The sequence below is a fragment of the Lasioglossum baleicum genome, chromosome 4 (genome assembly GCF_051020765.1).
Source record: "Lasioglossum baleicum chromosome 4, iyLasBale1, whole genome shotgun sequence".
Taxonomy (NCBI): Eukaryota; Metazoa; Arthropoda; class Insecta; order Hymenoptera; family Halictidae; genus Lasioglossum; species Lasioglossum baleicum.
Genome location: NC_134932.1, coordinates 3,051,648 through 3,067,530, shown reverse-complemented (window position 1 = coordinate 3,067,530; position 15,883 = coordinate 3,051,648). Strand labels below are relative to the sequence as shown.

Here is a 15,883-nt window from a genome sequence, read left to right as displayed (position 1 = left end):
CGATAACCTAAGTGCGATAGGACTAGCTAAAAATCCGGTTTTCCACGGCAGATCCAAGCATATCGATTGTCACGTTAACCTTTTTCCGACGAGCGGTTTGACTCGCGGAAGCCGGTTACCTTCGGGCCTTGCAGGCGCGGAGACCAGGCCACGTGCAAACCTAGTGCACGTGGTCCGCCCGAGACAATACGAGACTCGAAGATTCGACGAATTCCTTACGAAAAGCTACAAGTTCGGGCGCCAGGCACCGCAAGGATGCCACACGAAACGCGGAACAGGACTCGCGCTCGGAGAAGCCTAGGTCGAGAGCCGAATCTTCGAGAGACGCGGATCGAAAACGACGTCGCGACTGGGTCAGATGGTTCGAACACGGGATGACTAGGACAGCCCTCGCGGCAGGACGGATCTCACAGGGAATCGAATAATTCGACTACGATATGGTCTCGAGCTATTTATTGCAGCAGTCGGTAGATTACAAAATCAGCGGCCACGTGGCCGCGACCCGAGAGCCCGCGCTCTTCATACAAGATAGCGAAAAGATGGTCGCTCGCCGCGCGGTGGCCCTACCGATTTCGCTCGCGAGGTTACCGCTGACAATTACCGTCGTTTCGTTCACTGCGAACTTCGGAAACGCGAGGCGCAGATGACCGGCGAGCTGCGAGACCGCCGCGATGACTTCCGCACGTGATTCGCCCTGACGCGTACGTTATCGATTACGCGATCGAACGCCGACGGAAAGCATACGCGCCTCGACAGGAGACACAGGATTCGAGAAACGCGAAGATACCGAATTGAATTACTCTCACGAACGCGACTTCTCGTAAGACACTCTTCCGCACGCAAGTTACAGAGGAAAACTCTCCCGAAATATTCACGAAAACCTCAAAGCAATCCGAGAGGAATGCGAGCGAATTATCGAGGACGGAACGGGAAGCGTTCGTCCTCGCACGACGAAGGTCGAGCCGGCGCGCAACGAAAATACCGAATGGATCACAAGTGCGACTTACCGTCTCTCGTGCTGTTGGTCGTTCCTATTCAATTGAACGGCTCCCGATAGAGCGTGCAGCAAGGCTAGGCCCGGGTGGACGTTGTCCTAGGCTCACGAGAGTCCTCACAGGACACTGTACTTTCTCGCGGCGCAACGATTATTCGGGTTTCGCACGATTGAGAAAAGGCGTCTACGTGTTGTTCGTACGATAGCCAGCGCGACAGTGATCCATCGATTTTCGGCCGCCTAGCGGATCGAACGCGGTTCCCCCCACTCAACTTCCTTTCCGAATTGCCGATGGCGTGTTTCCACGGCGTGAACTCTATGGCACAGGAGCGTACCCTCTTCGCGCCCTAGGGCCCCGGGCAATCATGAAATTGGTCAAGGAGCGCATCGCTCACTTGACCAGCGGAGGGGCTTCCTCTTCTTGTCTACGAGGGCATCGACCCCGGGGCAGCTCTCCCTTGATGGGGCGAGGCGGCGTCAGGATTTTCCGTCGGTCCGTATCGGACGAGATGTTCGAAAGCTGCTGTCCTGGCGGCGCCTCCGGTTTGCTTGCCGAGTGTCCTCGCACCAAGCTCTAATTTCTCGAAATCGGCCATTCGCTTTTCCGTCGGGCGCTTCCTGGCTGCGGGACGCTATTATGTTCCCGTGGCAATTCGGAGGGTGTGGTTCCTCTTGCGCGTTCCCTATACGGCCCTGAAACTTGCCGTTCTCGGCACGCGCGACAGATGTCATTATGGGGTCCTCGATAATATCGGGATCTCTTAGAGGAGCGCTCTCGAATCCTGTCTCGGTACGTGTCCCGTTAGAGGGCGGTCCGGTCCTTTACCGTTCTCGAACCTACGCGAAATCACCGGAGAAGGGACGTCGCAAACGTTGCAACGTCACACGATGTAAGGCATCACTTTGTGCGAGAAAAGTTAAAGGACGGTTGCGTGCAAATTTTCCATAAAGCGTCTAAAGATCTGATAGCGGATGTGTTAACAAAAGGTCTTTCTGGACCGAGTCATAACAGATGTATTTCATTCTTAAACGTCTGTAACCGTTAAATAGAGGCATGTCATATTGTAAGTAAATTTACGTTCACGTTTTGAGGGGGAGTGTTGGAACAAGCGTATGTATAACAAAACATGCGAACGCGAGCGAACACGAGCGAACACGAGCGAACACGAGCGAACCCGAATAGACGAGAGAAGACGCGCTTTGTCTTATGTCGAACTACAGTATTTACTGTTGACATGCGTTCAGTTCGAATGTTGTCCTCGCATGAGTCGGGCGCGTCATATTAAAGCAATACGTTTAATAAAGCCGTTATTAGTAGAGTACACTACCTAACATCTTTTCGTATCCACCTGTCCACTGATCACAAGTTTCAACAATAACGCCTCCTGATGGATGATACAATATTGATACAATGTATCATTGGGAATTTTAAACCGCGGCTTTTAAACTGCTCGTGCAGCCCCCGGTGCCTGTCATGTTTTTGCACCATCAGTCACAACTACGGAACATTTGGAAAAATTGATTTGAAATTTTTGAACAGTCTTTTCTACGGCACTGAAGATGTCTGCACCTGTCACTGTGCCATGCAAAGGGACGAAGTCATTTCGCGATCCGAATTTTCTCAATGTTCGGATCGACTTATTTGTGCGAATGTTCGTTTTCGAAAATGCGTAACATAAAAACAGAACAGCGTACACTGCTGAGCGATTCCTCGCTGACGTCTTTGATGCGAATATCAACGTCCAACTTCCCCTTTGATATTTCCGATGTGCCATGCAGTTCTAATGAACATGCGGAATAGTGAAGCTTTCTTTGAATTGGTTTTTTTGAATAGGTTTTTTTTGAATAGCGAAATAATCAAGCTTTCCTAATTGCCAGTAAAATTTTGACAGTGTAATAAATACAATTTTCCACATTTATTTTTTCAAAATTATCGTGTCGCGCAGTGGAATAGGCCTATAGGGGAAACCACTTACAAAAAAAACGCATTGACCATAGTACCTCATGGGTAATGTGGAAACCTATGGGTACGCGAGTCGCCCCAACGCGCCACGCGCAGTGCATACGGCGTGCGGTAGGTACGGGCCTGAGGAGCTCCGCGGGACTATGGCCCCAACGGGGAGCAAGACGCGCGGGCGGGAGAAGTAGGCGTCCTCCGAGAATTCCCTAGCTTCGGCGCTATTTCTGCTCATGCCTGTCTTACGGTCACGAAAGCCACCCGCAGAACATAAGAACACTCCATGAGGCAAATCTTCCGATTTCGTAACACAGTACTAATGCCATCTGTTGTGCGTACGGAGTACGACGTTACAGGAAAATATCGAAATCGAGAAAGCGTACGAGTCCGAAAAGGTACCGAAGGATCAACTACCGACTTAAAGGATGGCCGTTACGATCAAATCCGGCGCCGGAAGCAGCAAATAAGTCACCACACACGGGCGAACAAACCCGGAGGCGTCGTCGTGGGACGAAGAGATCCTATGGCGAACATCAACATTCAAGAGTTCCGCCGCCGCCTCATCCCGCTCAACTAGGATCTCAGCGTGGGTGGTGTGACGGGCTAGCTGACGAGGATTATGCAATCCGCTCGCCGAGGGCGAGCGTGAATTCAATTGTCGCGGTGAAATAGTTAGTTGCGTAAAGTCTGGGGCCCTAGGACTTTTTCGTAGTTACGATCCTGCGACAATCTAGTTGCGTTGCGGACGGCACCTATCGGAAAATTCGGCAATACGCTCAGAGTGGGGGGAACCAGGATCGATGCGTTCCGTCGATGCGGATCGAGGAATCACTGTCGCACAGAGACCCGTAGAGGATAGTCACGCTGTTGGCTTTCGACAATTTCGTTCGTACCGAATCTCGATGTTTCGCGTCGAGTCCGGGCTTTCCTGTTCAGCGCGGAATTCCGAGCGAGGGGCAACCGTCGGCAAAGCGTCAGGGGCCAGTTTTGAGTAGTAGACAAGAATATCGTCAATGGTAAGTCGACTTTGTGATTTCTGGATTCGTTAATCGTGGTGGCTCGTAGTATTCGCGCGAGGACGACACGTGTTCGTCTCGTCCTCGGAGATGTCGTTAAAGCCGAGGCGCAGGGCGCCTCGAGCCTTCTCGCTCGCGTCCTCCTCAAGGACGCTGTGAGCATTCGCGAAGATAGATCCCTTAATCTCGAAGATCGGAAGTCTTCCTCAGGAGTCGCGTCGGATTCGAATAGTCTTCCGTTCGAAAAGTCGGTTGCGTTAGAAGCGATTGGGTAGAGCGGCGGTCATTTATCGTATTCACGCGGAGGTCTACGTGTTGTATCGAAATCGTACAGCCGCGGATTTGTAGCCCGATTCGATTCGTTGTCTCTAGCCGAACAAGCGTCGGCGAACTTGCTCGTGACCCCGCGGCGGTGTACGCGTCTCGTATCACGCGTACGGTCGTGGATTGTTCATCTCACGTAGTCAATTTCGTTTTGTATCCGGCTCTCGCGACAGTCTTCGTAATTGCACCGTTCATCTGCGTCTCGCGGAATTTTGTATCGACGAGAATCGTATTTTGTACCGTAGTACCGTACTTTCGCGATAAAATTAAGATCGACTAACGCGCTCGGCGAACGACTATCTTTCGCAAAAGCGTACAAGGAGCGCGGGCTCCCGGTTCGCGGGCTCGTGGCCGCTCGCCTGTATATTTTATTTGACGACCATTAAATGAATAGAGCCTATTTCGCCTAGTTGTTTCTTGACCTGCGAGATCCGCCCTGCCGTGAGGGCTGTCCCCGTTACCTCCTGTGTTCGAACCATCTGGCCGTTCGTGTCATTGTTTCACGCCGCGTTTCGTGGAGGCTCGACTCTCGGGCTCGGCTTCCCCGAGCACGAGGACTTTATCGTGTTTCGCGTGGTATTTTTTAATACCTGGCGCCCGAACTGGTATCGCGTCGTCCGTTCGAGCCTCCTTCGAAGACCACCTTTGCACCGAGAGGACCGTGTCCGCACAGCCGCGCACGGCCCGGCCTCAGCGCCTATAAAATCTCGGGGTTGACCGTTTTTCGTCGGCCATAAAACCGTACGGAAAAGGGACAACGTCGGAACGTATACAAACATCCATTTTTACCGCTGAAGCCTGTGCAGTACACGACGCTCTCAAACATATATACACCTCTGATTTCCAAGCCCACGCAATATACACCGACTCTATGAGCGTAGGCCAAGCCTTAGAAAATACCGCGAAACACAACAAAAACGAAATCATTAGAAATACCTTAACATCATATACGGCACTTGCCGCTACCAACAAAAAGATATTCATCATATGGATCCCCTCGCACCAAGGAACAGCTGGATACACACAAGCAGACCTGAGAGCCAAAGAGGGTACCACCCTACAGGCAGGACAACAAGCAACCCCAATCCCGCTCCAAGAAGTTATCAATTACGTAAGAGAAGAAATCAAAGAATAATGGAATAACATATGGAAGTCGAAACCATCTAACGAGTAGACCTCACGTATCGAAAACGCCGGATCGTAACGAGTTTTTGTGTGGACATAGCTTACGCACCCTCATGAACTATCCAATTCGTTTTAGCCGCCAACGCGAACCTGTTTTCGAGAAAATCGATTTTGAAATGTGACATGTGCGTTATATTCCATGAGTGAAAACCTATTGTCACAGCGGTCGGTGGCCGAGCGGGTTGAGTGAATGTCTACCACGAGATTGGTCGGGGTTCGTGTCCCGTGGGGGGAGAGGGCGCAGCTTCCGTAGCAGCAACACGCGTGTTAAGAGTCCCGTACGATAGTGTCTTAATCACCCTGTATAAAGCCCGTAGAGTGATGTAAGAGTGTCTAGTGTACAGTTTTAGTTGTCTGTGACTATTAGCGATAATAAGTTCGGTGATTATCCTGCCGCGTTAGCATAATTTATCACTTTTCGATCCATCGCTATGCCAAGGGATAAGGAGGCCATCTTGGACCGCTTCGTCCAGCGCGTGCGCCACCTAGGACATCAGAGAGAAGGCCCAGCAGCGTGCCCGCGCGACCCCCTACCCCGCCACCGCACAGTGCGGCCGATCGCCGATCTAGCTGTTCAAAATTCAGAAAGTGCTTTTAATGATTTCTTGTAAGAAAAACCTTGGCGTGTACGGTTTTTCAAGTACAGTTTTTCACTCCCACCCTCCATAACTTTATTTAACAACAAAAACTGAATAACTTTATTATTGTAAAAGAAAATATAATTATAATAAGAGAAAAAAACTAGATTTTCGGTCAGTACATGTTCTTTGAAATAATAATTGAAAAACGTAATGCCTTTATTTTGGAAATAACAAAATGTCAATCATCAAATAACGTGGGATGACTTGACAAAATATGCATATAATTACATATTGATAATAATCAAATAAAATAGTGGATGGAAATATAACATAATATAATACTAACGTTCGTTTATGTACTCCATAGCTCGTGAGAATAGTTTTATTATTTATAGGTTTTATTATTATTTATATATTGTCACGTTAACCTTTTTTTGACGAGCGGTTTGACTCGCGAAAGCCGGTTAACTTCGGGCCTTGCAGGCGCTGAGACCAGGCCGCGTGCAAGCCGAGTACACGCGGTCCGCCCGAGACAAACGAGACTCGAAGATTCGACGATTTTCTCACGAAAAACGAAAGGTTCGGGCGCCAGGCACCGCAGGGATGCCACACGAAACGCGGAACAATGCTCGAGCTCGGAGAAGCCGAGGTCGAGAGTCGAATCTTCGAGATACGCGGATCGAAAGTGACGTCGTGACTAGGCCAGATGGTTCGAACACGGGATGACTAGGACAGCCCTCTCGGCAGGACGGATCTCACAGGGAATCGAATAATTCGAATACGATATTGTCTCGAGCTATTTATTGTAGCAGTCGGTAAATTACAGAATCTGCGGCCACGTGGCCGCGACCCGAGAGCCCGCGCTCTTCATACAGAATAGCGAGTAGATGGTCGTTCGCAGCGCGGTTGTCCTACAGTTCTTCCTCGCGACGATATCGCTAGAATTTATCGCCGTTTCTTTCGTAATAGAACTTCGGAAACGCGAGGCGCAGATGATCGGCGAACTGCGAGACTGCCGCGATGACTTCCGCACGTGATTCGCCCCGACGCGTACGCTAACGATTACGCGATCGAACGCCGACGAAAACAATACGATGTTCGGCGAGAGACACGCGAAACGCGAAGATACCGAATAGATTACTCTCACGAAACGCGACTCCTCTTAGGACACTCTATCGCACGTAATTTAAAGACGAAAACTCTCTCAAAATAATCTCGAAACCTCAAAGCATTCCCGAAACGAATGCGAGCTAATTATCGAGGACGGAACGGGAAGCGTTCGTTCCCCCCCCCAAAATGGGGGATTTGCTTTTCGAGGTGGTTGAAACGAAATAATTGCGAATGATTAATTGTGAACACGTGATGTCTTTGTTTCACTCCTGAGACTCGCGAACGTTGGTGGTAATGTCGGTATAACCTTGATCAAACGTGGTTTGCTTTCAGAGCAACAAATGATTGTCCGAATAGTTATTTAAACAATCGGTGTTAGAAGTCACTTGCGTGAACACACGGCGGATAAATTAACTCGGTTGAAAAAATGATTGAGACCAGTTCTCTCACTCTGGTTGCTCAATGGCGGTCTAAATTGATTTAAGAAACACGTGTTGTCGCTATCAGAGTCAGAGCGAACTGAGAGCGAGACTAGCACGCAGTGTACGGACATCCGTTTTACATAAGAATACAAATGTAACCTGCGGAATTATTGGTTCGCATCTTATTGTCGCCAGTGATCCGCGAATGACGGTTCTGTTTACATTCGCTTGGTTTACATTCGCTCGTTGATCAAGCCATACATGTACGTGCCGCGACTTATAAAAGTTGGCGCTAAATTCAATTTTGAACATACCGGCCCCTCTGTTGAATGAATTCATTCAACATAATGCACCGGTGAAATGCGGCGATATAATTATAATTGTGCATGATGCGACTTTACAGGTAATTATGACAGTAAGCGCGATTTACATTTTTCGTTTGTGAACAATCACTTGATTGTTTGAGTGGTAGTACTGAGAGCGGATGGATTGCTATTGGTTTTATCTTCGTTAATGGAGACAGGTAGAAAACAGACCTTGGCAATAGGACGTTTGTATACTGATTTGCTAGTTTTGATTGTGACAACTCTAGTGAGACTGTCTTCTCCGGGGTGACAAGCAATGATACGCCCGAGTTCCCACATGCTTGGTGGCATGTCCGCGTTTCGAAGGAGGACGATTTGCCCCACTTTTGCGAGACTTTGAACCGATCTCCATTTTGGTCGCTGATGTAGTGTGTGGAGGTAATCATTGGACCACGCTTTCCAAATGTTCTCAGTAATACGTTGTACAAGTTGCCACCGTGATAGTCGATTTTCGGTTAAGTTTAACACGCTGGGTTGAGGTTCAGCTACAATGGCGGTACCGATCAAAAAATGACCCGGTGTCAGGACTTGGTAGTCATCAATGTTGTCGGATACAGCGGATATTGGTCGCGAATTAAGACATGCTTCGACTCTACACAGTAGCGTCGTCATTTCCTCCGACGTGAGGGTGTGAGAACCAATGCAGCGTTTGACGTGATGTTTCACGCTTTTTACAGCTGCTTCCCATAACCCTCCAAAATGAGGTGCGGCGGGGGGCAGGAAATGCCATTGAAGTCCACTCACGGCAGTGGAGTTAACAAAGTCTACGCTTTGCGCGGCTAGTTTAATCGCAGTTGAGAGTTCACGGTTTGCTCCATGGAAGGTGGTGCCGTTGTCGGAGTACATTGCTTTAGGTCGTCCGCGACGGGAAATGAATCGATGATACGCGGCGACGAACGCATTTGCCGAATAGTTATTTACTAGTTCTATGTGAATGGCCTTGACAGCCATGCACACAAAGATTGCGATGTACGCCTTGTGTGTTTTATGGCCTCGACCTGACGTGGTACGAATTGAAATTGGCCCTGCATAGTCGACCCCGGTGTGGGTGAAAGCTCTACTTTCGGGAGTGACTCGCGCCGTCGGAAGGTCGCCCATGAGTTCGGTTGGTATTTCGGCTCTTTCTCTCGTGCAAGGAACACATTTATAAAGAACGGTACGAACCGTGGATCTCGCTCTTACGATCCAGTATTCTCTTCGTAGTACTGATAGAGTGAGCTGAGATCCTCCATGGAGTGTTTGAAGATGGGCATGACGAATAATTAATGTTAATAATTCGTGAGAGCGGAGAATAATCGGATATTTTTCTCCAATTGAGAGCGAGGAATTCCTTAGTCTCCCTCTTGCTCGTATGAGCCCGTCGTTATCGATAAATGGCATCAACGAGCCGATTGCGCTGGTCTCGCTGTGGTCGCGACGTACCGCGTGATGGGGGATGTAATATCCGAAAGCTCTCTCTGTTGGTGAACGTGATTCAACGCGCCTCATGTGCCCGAGCGATTCATACTCTCGCATGAACGCTTTATATTCGATCGCGAGAGTTTTGTCGCGTCGGAACCGATTCTCTAATTGTACGAGATGTCTTATGGCAGCAGAACGTGAATTTCCTAACAGCGGTTGATCTGTTTTAAATGGTAACCGAACAATGTACCGTCCGGTTGCGGACCGCGAATGCGTTTTCCTAAAATGGATCTCGCATTTTTCGTCGTCAATGGATAACGCAGCCTGTTCACTTATAGTTTCAATTTCCCAAAATTTCCGAATGCTTTCGTCGAGTCGCTCGAAAACCGCGCAGTGATTGACTTCTATTCGCGGTGGAAGTGAGGAAGGGGTTGTGGGACCGGAGAGGATCCAACCCAATGTGGTTGACTGCGCAATGGGCTCGTTGTTGGTTCGTCTTCGCAGTTCACCGGTAAGCAGTTGACCATAAAGATCAGCTCCGATTAGAAGATCAATTGGATCCGAACTCATGGGATCCCCGTCGGCGAGTTTCAACCCTGCAAGGTAATCCAAATTAGTAATGCGTAACGTGGAGTGCGGCGTATACCTTGTTATATTTTGTAGTATAATTGCCGTTGTCGAATATGCAGGTTCAACTTCATCCGTGGACGAAAAGCGGACGATCGCTGAGTGCTTGGACGTCGAAACCGAGAATCCGATTCCGGTAACGCAAATGGAATGCGGATCTCGCTGTAATTGAAGGCGTCGAGATAGATCCGCGGTGATCAATGTCGCAACCGAACCCTGATCCAGCAACGCACGTACCTTTACAGGGTGACCGCTGGTTGAGTACACATGTACTCTTGCTGTTGACAATAATACGAAATGGTTAGTACATGGTTTGGTAACTAAATGTGTACTTAACTCATCGGCGGCTTTTTCTAAAGACGCTGCGTCCTTTAGATCGCCATTGTTTTGGTTGCCGGATTTGGAAGGAAAATGCAGGAGCGTATGATGGCGCTGGCGACATTCCTTACAGTTGTGGGCACTCCGGCACTGGGCGCCATCATGCTTCACGGAGAAGCAATTCAAGCATCGGCGTTGCGATTTTATCAAGTTGTATCTCTCTTGCGGCGATTTCGCGAGAAATTGGTCGCATTTGTAAATTAAATGACTTCCCTTGCAAATGGGACAAATAATTGCAATAGCAGTTGCAGCATGCGCGGAAATGAACTTTTGTTTCATTGATTTAACGGGTAGGTCACTCGATTTTTCCTTTAGAGGAGGAGTAATAAATTCGAGAGCGCGGATTCGCGAATCGAGAAATTCGTCGAGTGTGGTATACGCGGGAAATTCAGTTGAAGTTCCCAGCTTCAATTCCCAAGCTTTACGAGAGGATCGATCCAAACGCTGTACTCCGAGAAAAACTAGCATGTCGCTCCAAGTATCAACCGGGCGGTTTAAATTCTTGAGCGCTTGGATAGATCCGTTTAAACGATCGCGAAGGTGGCGTAATTCCTTTGGAGATTCGCTTGAAACTGTCGCTAAGGAGAAAAGAGCGTGGAGATGCGTGGCAATGATCCGCCGCTGGTTCGCGTATCGCGATTGAATGATATTCCACGCGATTTCGAAATTTTCTTCGGTGATTGGAAGATGCATTATCGCAGCTTTCGCTTCGTTTTTGAGCGCTAAGCATAGATATTGCATTTTCTCTACATTACTAAGGTTATGGTTGTTAATTACCATGGATGCGAATTGGTGGCGGAAACTTTCCCAAATTTCGAGGGCTCCGTCGAACGTAGGCATTTGCAGACGTGGAAGATGGCCGCCGGGACGTGATGTCGTCGCCGTCGTGGTTAGGTTACCTGCTAGGCTTGGCTGTCGCACCTGGTTCAGGTTGGCTAGCAACTCTGCCATGAAGTCCATGGTTTCGTTGAAAATGGTCTCGCACCTGGCGAAATGGTCTTCCACGAAGTATAAGGTTCCTGCTTTCTCCTTTTCGTCCGCGATGTGGTGAAGATCGGCATTCAGCATTTGGCACTCGATGAAGAGTTCTTTCAACGTTTGAATTCGGCTAGTAGTTACTGCTGCAGTCATTTTATCTCTACCCAGTTTTTTGAAGTTGGGTAGAGCTCGTTCAATAGACCGCATGGCGCACTCCTGCTTCGTTAGTATGACTTGAAAGGCACTCATGTTCACTTGTTTATCGTTTCACAGTTAATTATCTTTCCGCGACGCAAATCCAGCTCGAAGGACCAATGTTTGAGTTTTGGTTAGGCTGGATCGTATCCCAAAATGGGGGATTTGCTTTTCGAGGTGGTTGAAACGAAATAATTGCGAATGATTAATTGTGAACACGTGATGTCTTTATTTCACTCCTGAGACTCGCGAACGTTGGTGGTAATGTCGGTATAACCTTGATCAAACGTGGTTTGCTTTCAGAGCAACAAATGATTGTCCGAATAGTTATTTAAACAATCGGTGTTAGAAGTCATTTGCGTGAACACACGGCGGATAAATTAACTCGGTTGAAAAAATGATTGAGACCAGTTCTCTCACTCTGGTTGCTCAATGGCGGTCTAAATTGATTTAAGAAACACGTGTTGTCGCTATCAGAGTCAGAGCGAACTGAGAGCGAGACTAGCACGCAGTGTACGGACATCCGTTTTACATAAGAATACAAATGTAACCTGCGGAATTATTGGTTCGCATCTTATTGTCGCCAGTGATCCGCGAATGACGGTTCTGTTTACATTCGCTTGGTTTACATTCGCTCGTTGATCAAGCCATACATGTACGTGCCGCGACTTATAAAAGTTGGTGCTAAATTCAATTTTGAACAGCTTGTATGATAATTGAAATTCAGAAAAGTTAATCAGAGCAAATGAAATTCATGAAAATAGTGATACAAATATATAAATGTAATATTAAACAAACTAAGTTACGATTAATGAAGTTCGCAAAAAGTGAATTTGAAATAGTTGTAAAGTTATGTCGTTTGCTTTATTGTTTGGAATAAAGGAGATGTAGGAGGAGCATTAAATGAAATTAAATTCATAATAATAATAAAATAAATTTATTAATTTTACAATAAGATATACAAATAAATCTGACTTCTAGAAACAATGATCTTGGGCAGGGATGGGCATTTTTGCCTCAATTCAGGCAAGACTGTCCACACCACAGCGCCCACTGCCTCCCACCAGCTCCACCGTTACCATGGAGAAAGAACGCGCTTCGCCAGTAGCGAGCAGTGCGCATGTCTCGCGAAGGCTTGCGCATCGCGGCCTATGCGACGAAGGCGCGCGATGCATGGAAGATAGGTTGGTGGGAGAAGCAGGCGTTTGAGGGGCCCCACCCGTGCCCATCCCTGATCTTGGGAATCATGTGAGTCCAAGTCAGTCGCATTTATCCAAAAATCATGAATACTACGATCCCATTCTCGCATCCGTGGTGAGAGATTGTAGGAAAGAATTCTATAGAATTCTGGGTGTGGAAGCGCCAAATCAAATGTTTTTCTGATGTAAGCATATGCTTTTGGCGAATAGAAATGCACAGTTAGTGCGAAAGCTCTTAGACCTGGAGGATATTTCTCCCTAGAAAGTTTACCTCTGTTCTTCCTATTCGCGACAATGCGGTTAAATAATTCTAAAGGAACATCTTCATGCGCAGATAGATCATAGTAGGCATCATCAGGCAATAATTTTTCATGTCATAGTGCTTCCACTACATCCTGCAAGGAGTTCACCTTTTTTTTAAGACGTCGTATTGATTCTTTTAACACTTTGTTTTCTTTTGTTGTTGTGTCCAATTTTTTTCGTAAAATGTTTAATTTCCTCTTCATAGTGCGTGGAGTGTCCTCATAGTGGTGGTCGTGGAAAAGAATATCACGTGCTGTTACATATTCATATTTTGTCTTCTTTGAGATGTGTGTTTTGGTTGGTGAGAAACATTCCTCTTGGCTAACTGCAATGAGAAATAATGGTCAGTACTCACTGTACACAGAGATTTTAGTCCATGAACGTTAACATTTCATACCACTTTCAATATCTCAATAATAATTCTACAAATTTTCTTTTAATACTATATATAATTAACTTAAATAGTGTATTTGAAACTTATTTCAACTTACGGATATCTTTGCTCATTGTAGGTGAGTCACTGTATCCCACTATTGTGCTTGCCTCAGGGATTTGTTCAGTTATTGAGGCTGGCCCAGTGTCATTATCTGAAATATTCATTGCATAAACTAATGTAGAGGTGTAAAGCAATTTTAATTTGTACCTTTTGTCAACATAGACACTCTTTCTTACCTATAGAATTAATTTCCATCAAAATATTCCTCCGCGGTTCATCGTTTTCTTTTTTAGACATTGTAGCCACATCTTGAGCTTTATCTGAAAAAGATATAACTTTGGATATATCAATAATAGTATTTACATTTAAAGCAGAAAGAAAAATTTGTAAAAGAAAAAACATTCAAATACATTAACTATTAATTTCTATATGTATACTTTTATAACGGATACATAGTTTTAATAACTTTTATGAATGACGAAATACTTTTTTACCTGTAAAATTTGTTTCAACCGAAACGTCCTGTTGTTTTTGAAACCTTGCCTCTCTTTTAAAAATTGTAGGCACACTTCCTGGTTTCAAAGATCTCCGGTTACAGTGGTGCTCTATAAAACAGTCTCGTAAAATGATTTGAACACAATCGAGTACTGTCTCGAACACTTAGTCCATCCAAACCAATTTGTTTCCACCACTCTTTACGTTGTGGTTCGTCTCGTGGAAATCTACGCATATAATCGTATGAAAATTAGAACAAAAATATATTAACACTGTTGAGAATTGATAAAAGGTTATGTTATCTTTATTTATGTACTTGTGTAAGGACACATTTTTGTTATTGTAGTTCAAAATACCACAAAATTACAAACACTTTTTAATACTGAACGTTACCAAGCGTTACATATACTCCAATATATGTACTCGGATGGTGTGGAATGGCGTGGTGCGGGGCAAAGTGAAGTGAAGTGAGGCAAAACGAGGAGCTTTGCGGGTGATCGCGGGGTGAAGGGAAGTACATAGTACATTTGAGTCTCGATTGTGGCGCTTCATGCCAAAGGCTTCTTCATGTTGTTTCAAGCATCTCCAATCCATAGTATATACAGGGTGTCCCAAACTAAGTGTAAGTCCCGGAAATGGGAGGTTCCTGAGACCATTCTAAGAGACATTTTCCTTTGCACCAATGTCAACTGCGGCTTTGTTTAGGAGTTATTAACGAAAAACACGGACCAATCAGAGCGCGCCCTGGGACGCCGCGCCGCGCCGCGCCGGCAAGCGAGTGTCGGTGGTACGCCATGACATCGCAACGAACAAGAGTTTCTCGATTATGTGAATGCTCTCCGATTTCAATGAGCTTTGGATATGTGGTCAAGATCATCATTCTGAACAACATTTCTCTTTAGACTATTTGGCGGTTGGCTTTAGTTTACGAGATAATCGTAAAAAAAGAGAAGAAGCAGAAACTGATTGTATTAAAAACTCACTTATTCAGCCGTAAATCCATTTGCTACTTCCAAATGTGTGTCTTGAAATTTCTCCACACTCACAATCACTGTTCACATTTGTCAACACATAGTTATGCACTAATAATAATTGCCATATCCCTTGTACTGCTGCACAAATCACAACAATCAGGTAATGCAATCACTAGACCGCGGATTTCATGCATTTGTAGCAAACATGAGTAGGTGCATTTTAATACAGTAGAGAGATTAAAATAATTTCAAAACACCATAGTATTATTTTCAACTTCTTAAAATGATCACAGTGAGAATCAAATATCTGTCTGGCTCCTGTCCCTTGTAATAGCGGCAGCCAACATTAATTTTGCATAAAGATCCGCAGTCTAGTGATTAGTTTAAATATCAATATCAAAAACACAGCTAATAGCAACCGTTAGCTTTGAATTGACAAGTCTTTGGAGATGTGCTCTCTACCGCTGCTCGAACGACACTGATTTTCCGCAACATTTTTCTAAAGAATTTAGGAAGGGCATTTAGAGAGTCGAAATTCGAAATGCACGTTGTAGCACGTTTACGAAAACGACGGGACGGTTAGACGAAAAACAGAATGCTAGAAGGACCGCTGTAAGATTTATGGCAAACACATGTTTAGTTTTTCCTGCAGATTGGTACGCAGAGTCGATGGGTAACCGTTCGAAAACGCCGTCTGTCCTTCTTTTAGAGAGTTTCTTAAGGAAGGTATAGGACAATAGGGATGGTACGCTGACCTGACATTTTTACCCCTTGCTGGGTAAAAGGACGGATGACGTTTTCGAACGCGCGGTTACCGAACGACTCTGCGTACCAATCTGCAGGAAAAACTAAACATGTGTTTGCCATAAATCTTACAGCGGTCCTTCTAGCATCCTGTTTTTCGTCTAACCGTCCCGTCGTTTTCGTAAACGTGCTACAGCGT

At 46.2% G+C, this 15,883-nt stretch overlaps 1 protein-coding gene across 1 annotated transcript; it reads right to left on the bottom strand.

Annotated features, from left to right (window-relative positions):
- Positions 1-12,784: 12,784 nt before the first annotated feature.
- Positions 12,785-14,007, bottom strand: LOC143207783 (uncharacterized). Its single transcript, XM_076421561.1, has 4 exons — positions 13,966-14,007; positions 13,708-13,806; positions 13,527-13,622; positions 12,785-13,360 (listed from the first exon to the last, which is right to left on the bottom strand). Exons 2-4 carry the CDS (start codon positions 13,766-13,768, stop codon positions 13,107-13,109), a joined length of 411 nt encoding a protein of 136 aa, XP_076277676.1. The 5' UTR covers positions 13,769-13,806; positions 13,966-14,007; the 3' UTR covers positions 12,785-13,106.
- Positions 14,008-15,883: the final 1,876 nt, after the last annotated feature.

What these genes read in the sequence shown, in the direction of transcription:
- LOC143207783 (XM_076421561.1), bottom strand. Translation starts at nt 13,768, where the DNA reads ATGTCTAAAAAAGAAAACGATGAACCGCGGAGGAATATTTTGATGGAA. An exon ending in GATGGAAATTAATTCTATAG is followed by an intron (nt 13,623 to 13,707) that starts GTAAGAAAGAGT and finishes TGAATATTTCAG; the next exon opens with ATAATGACACTGGGCCAGCC. An exon ending in TACAATGAGCAAAGATATCC is followed by an intron (nt 13,361 to 13,526) that starts GTAAGTTGAAAT and finishes TTCTCATTGCAG; the next exon opens with TTAGCCAAGAGGAATGTTTC.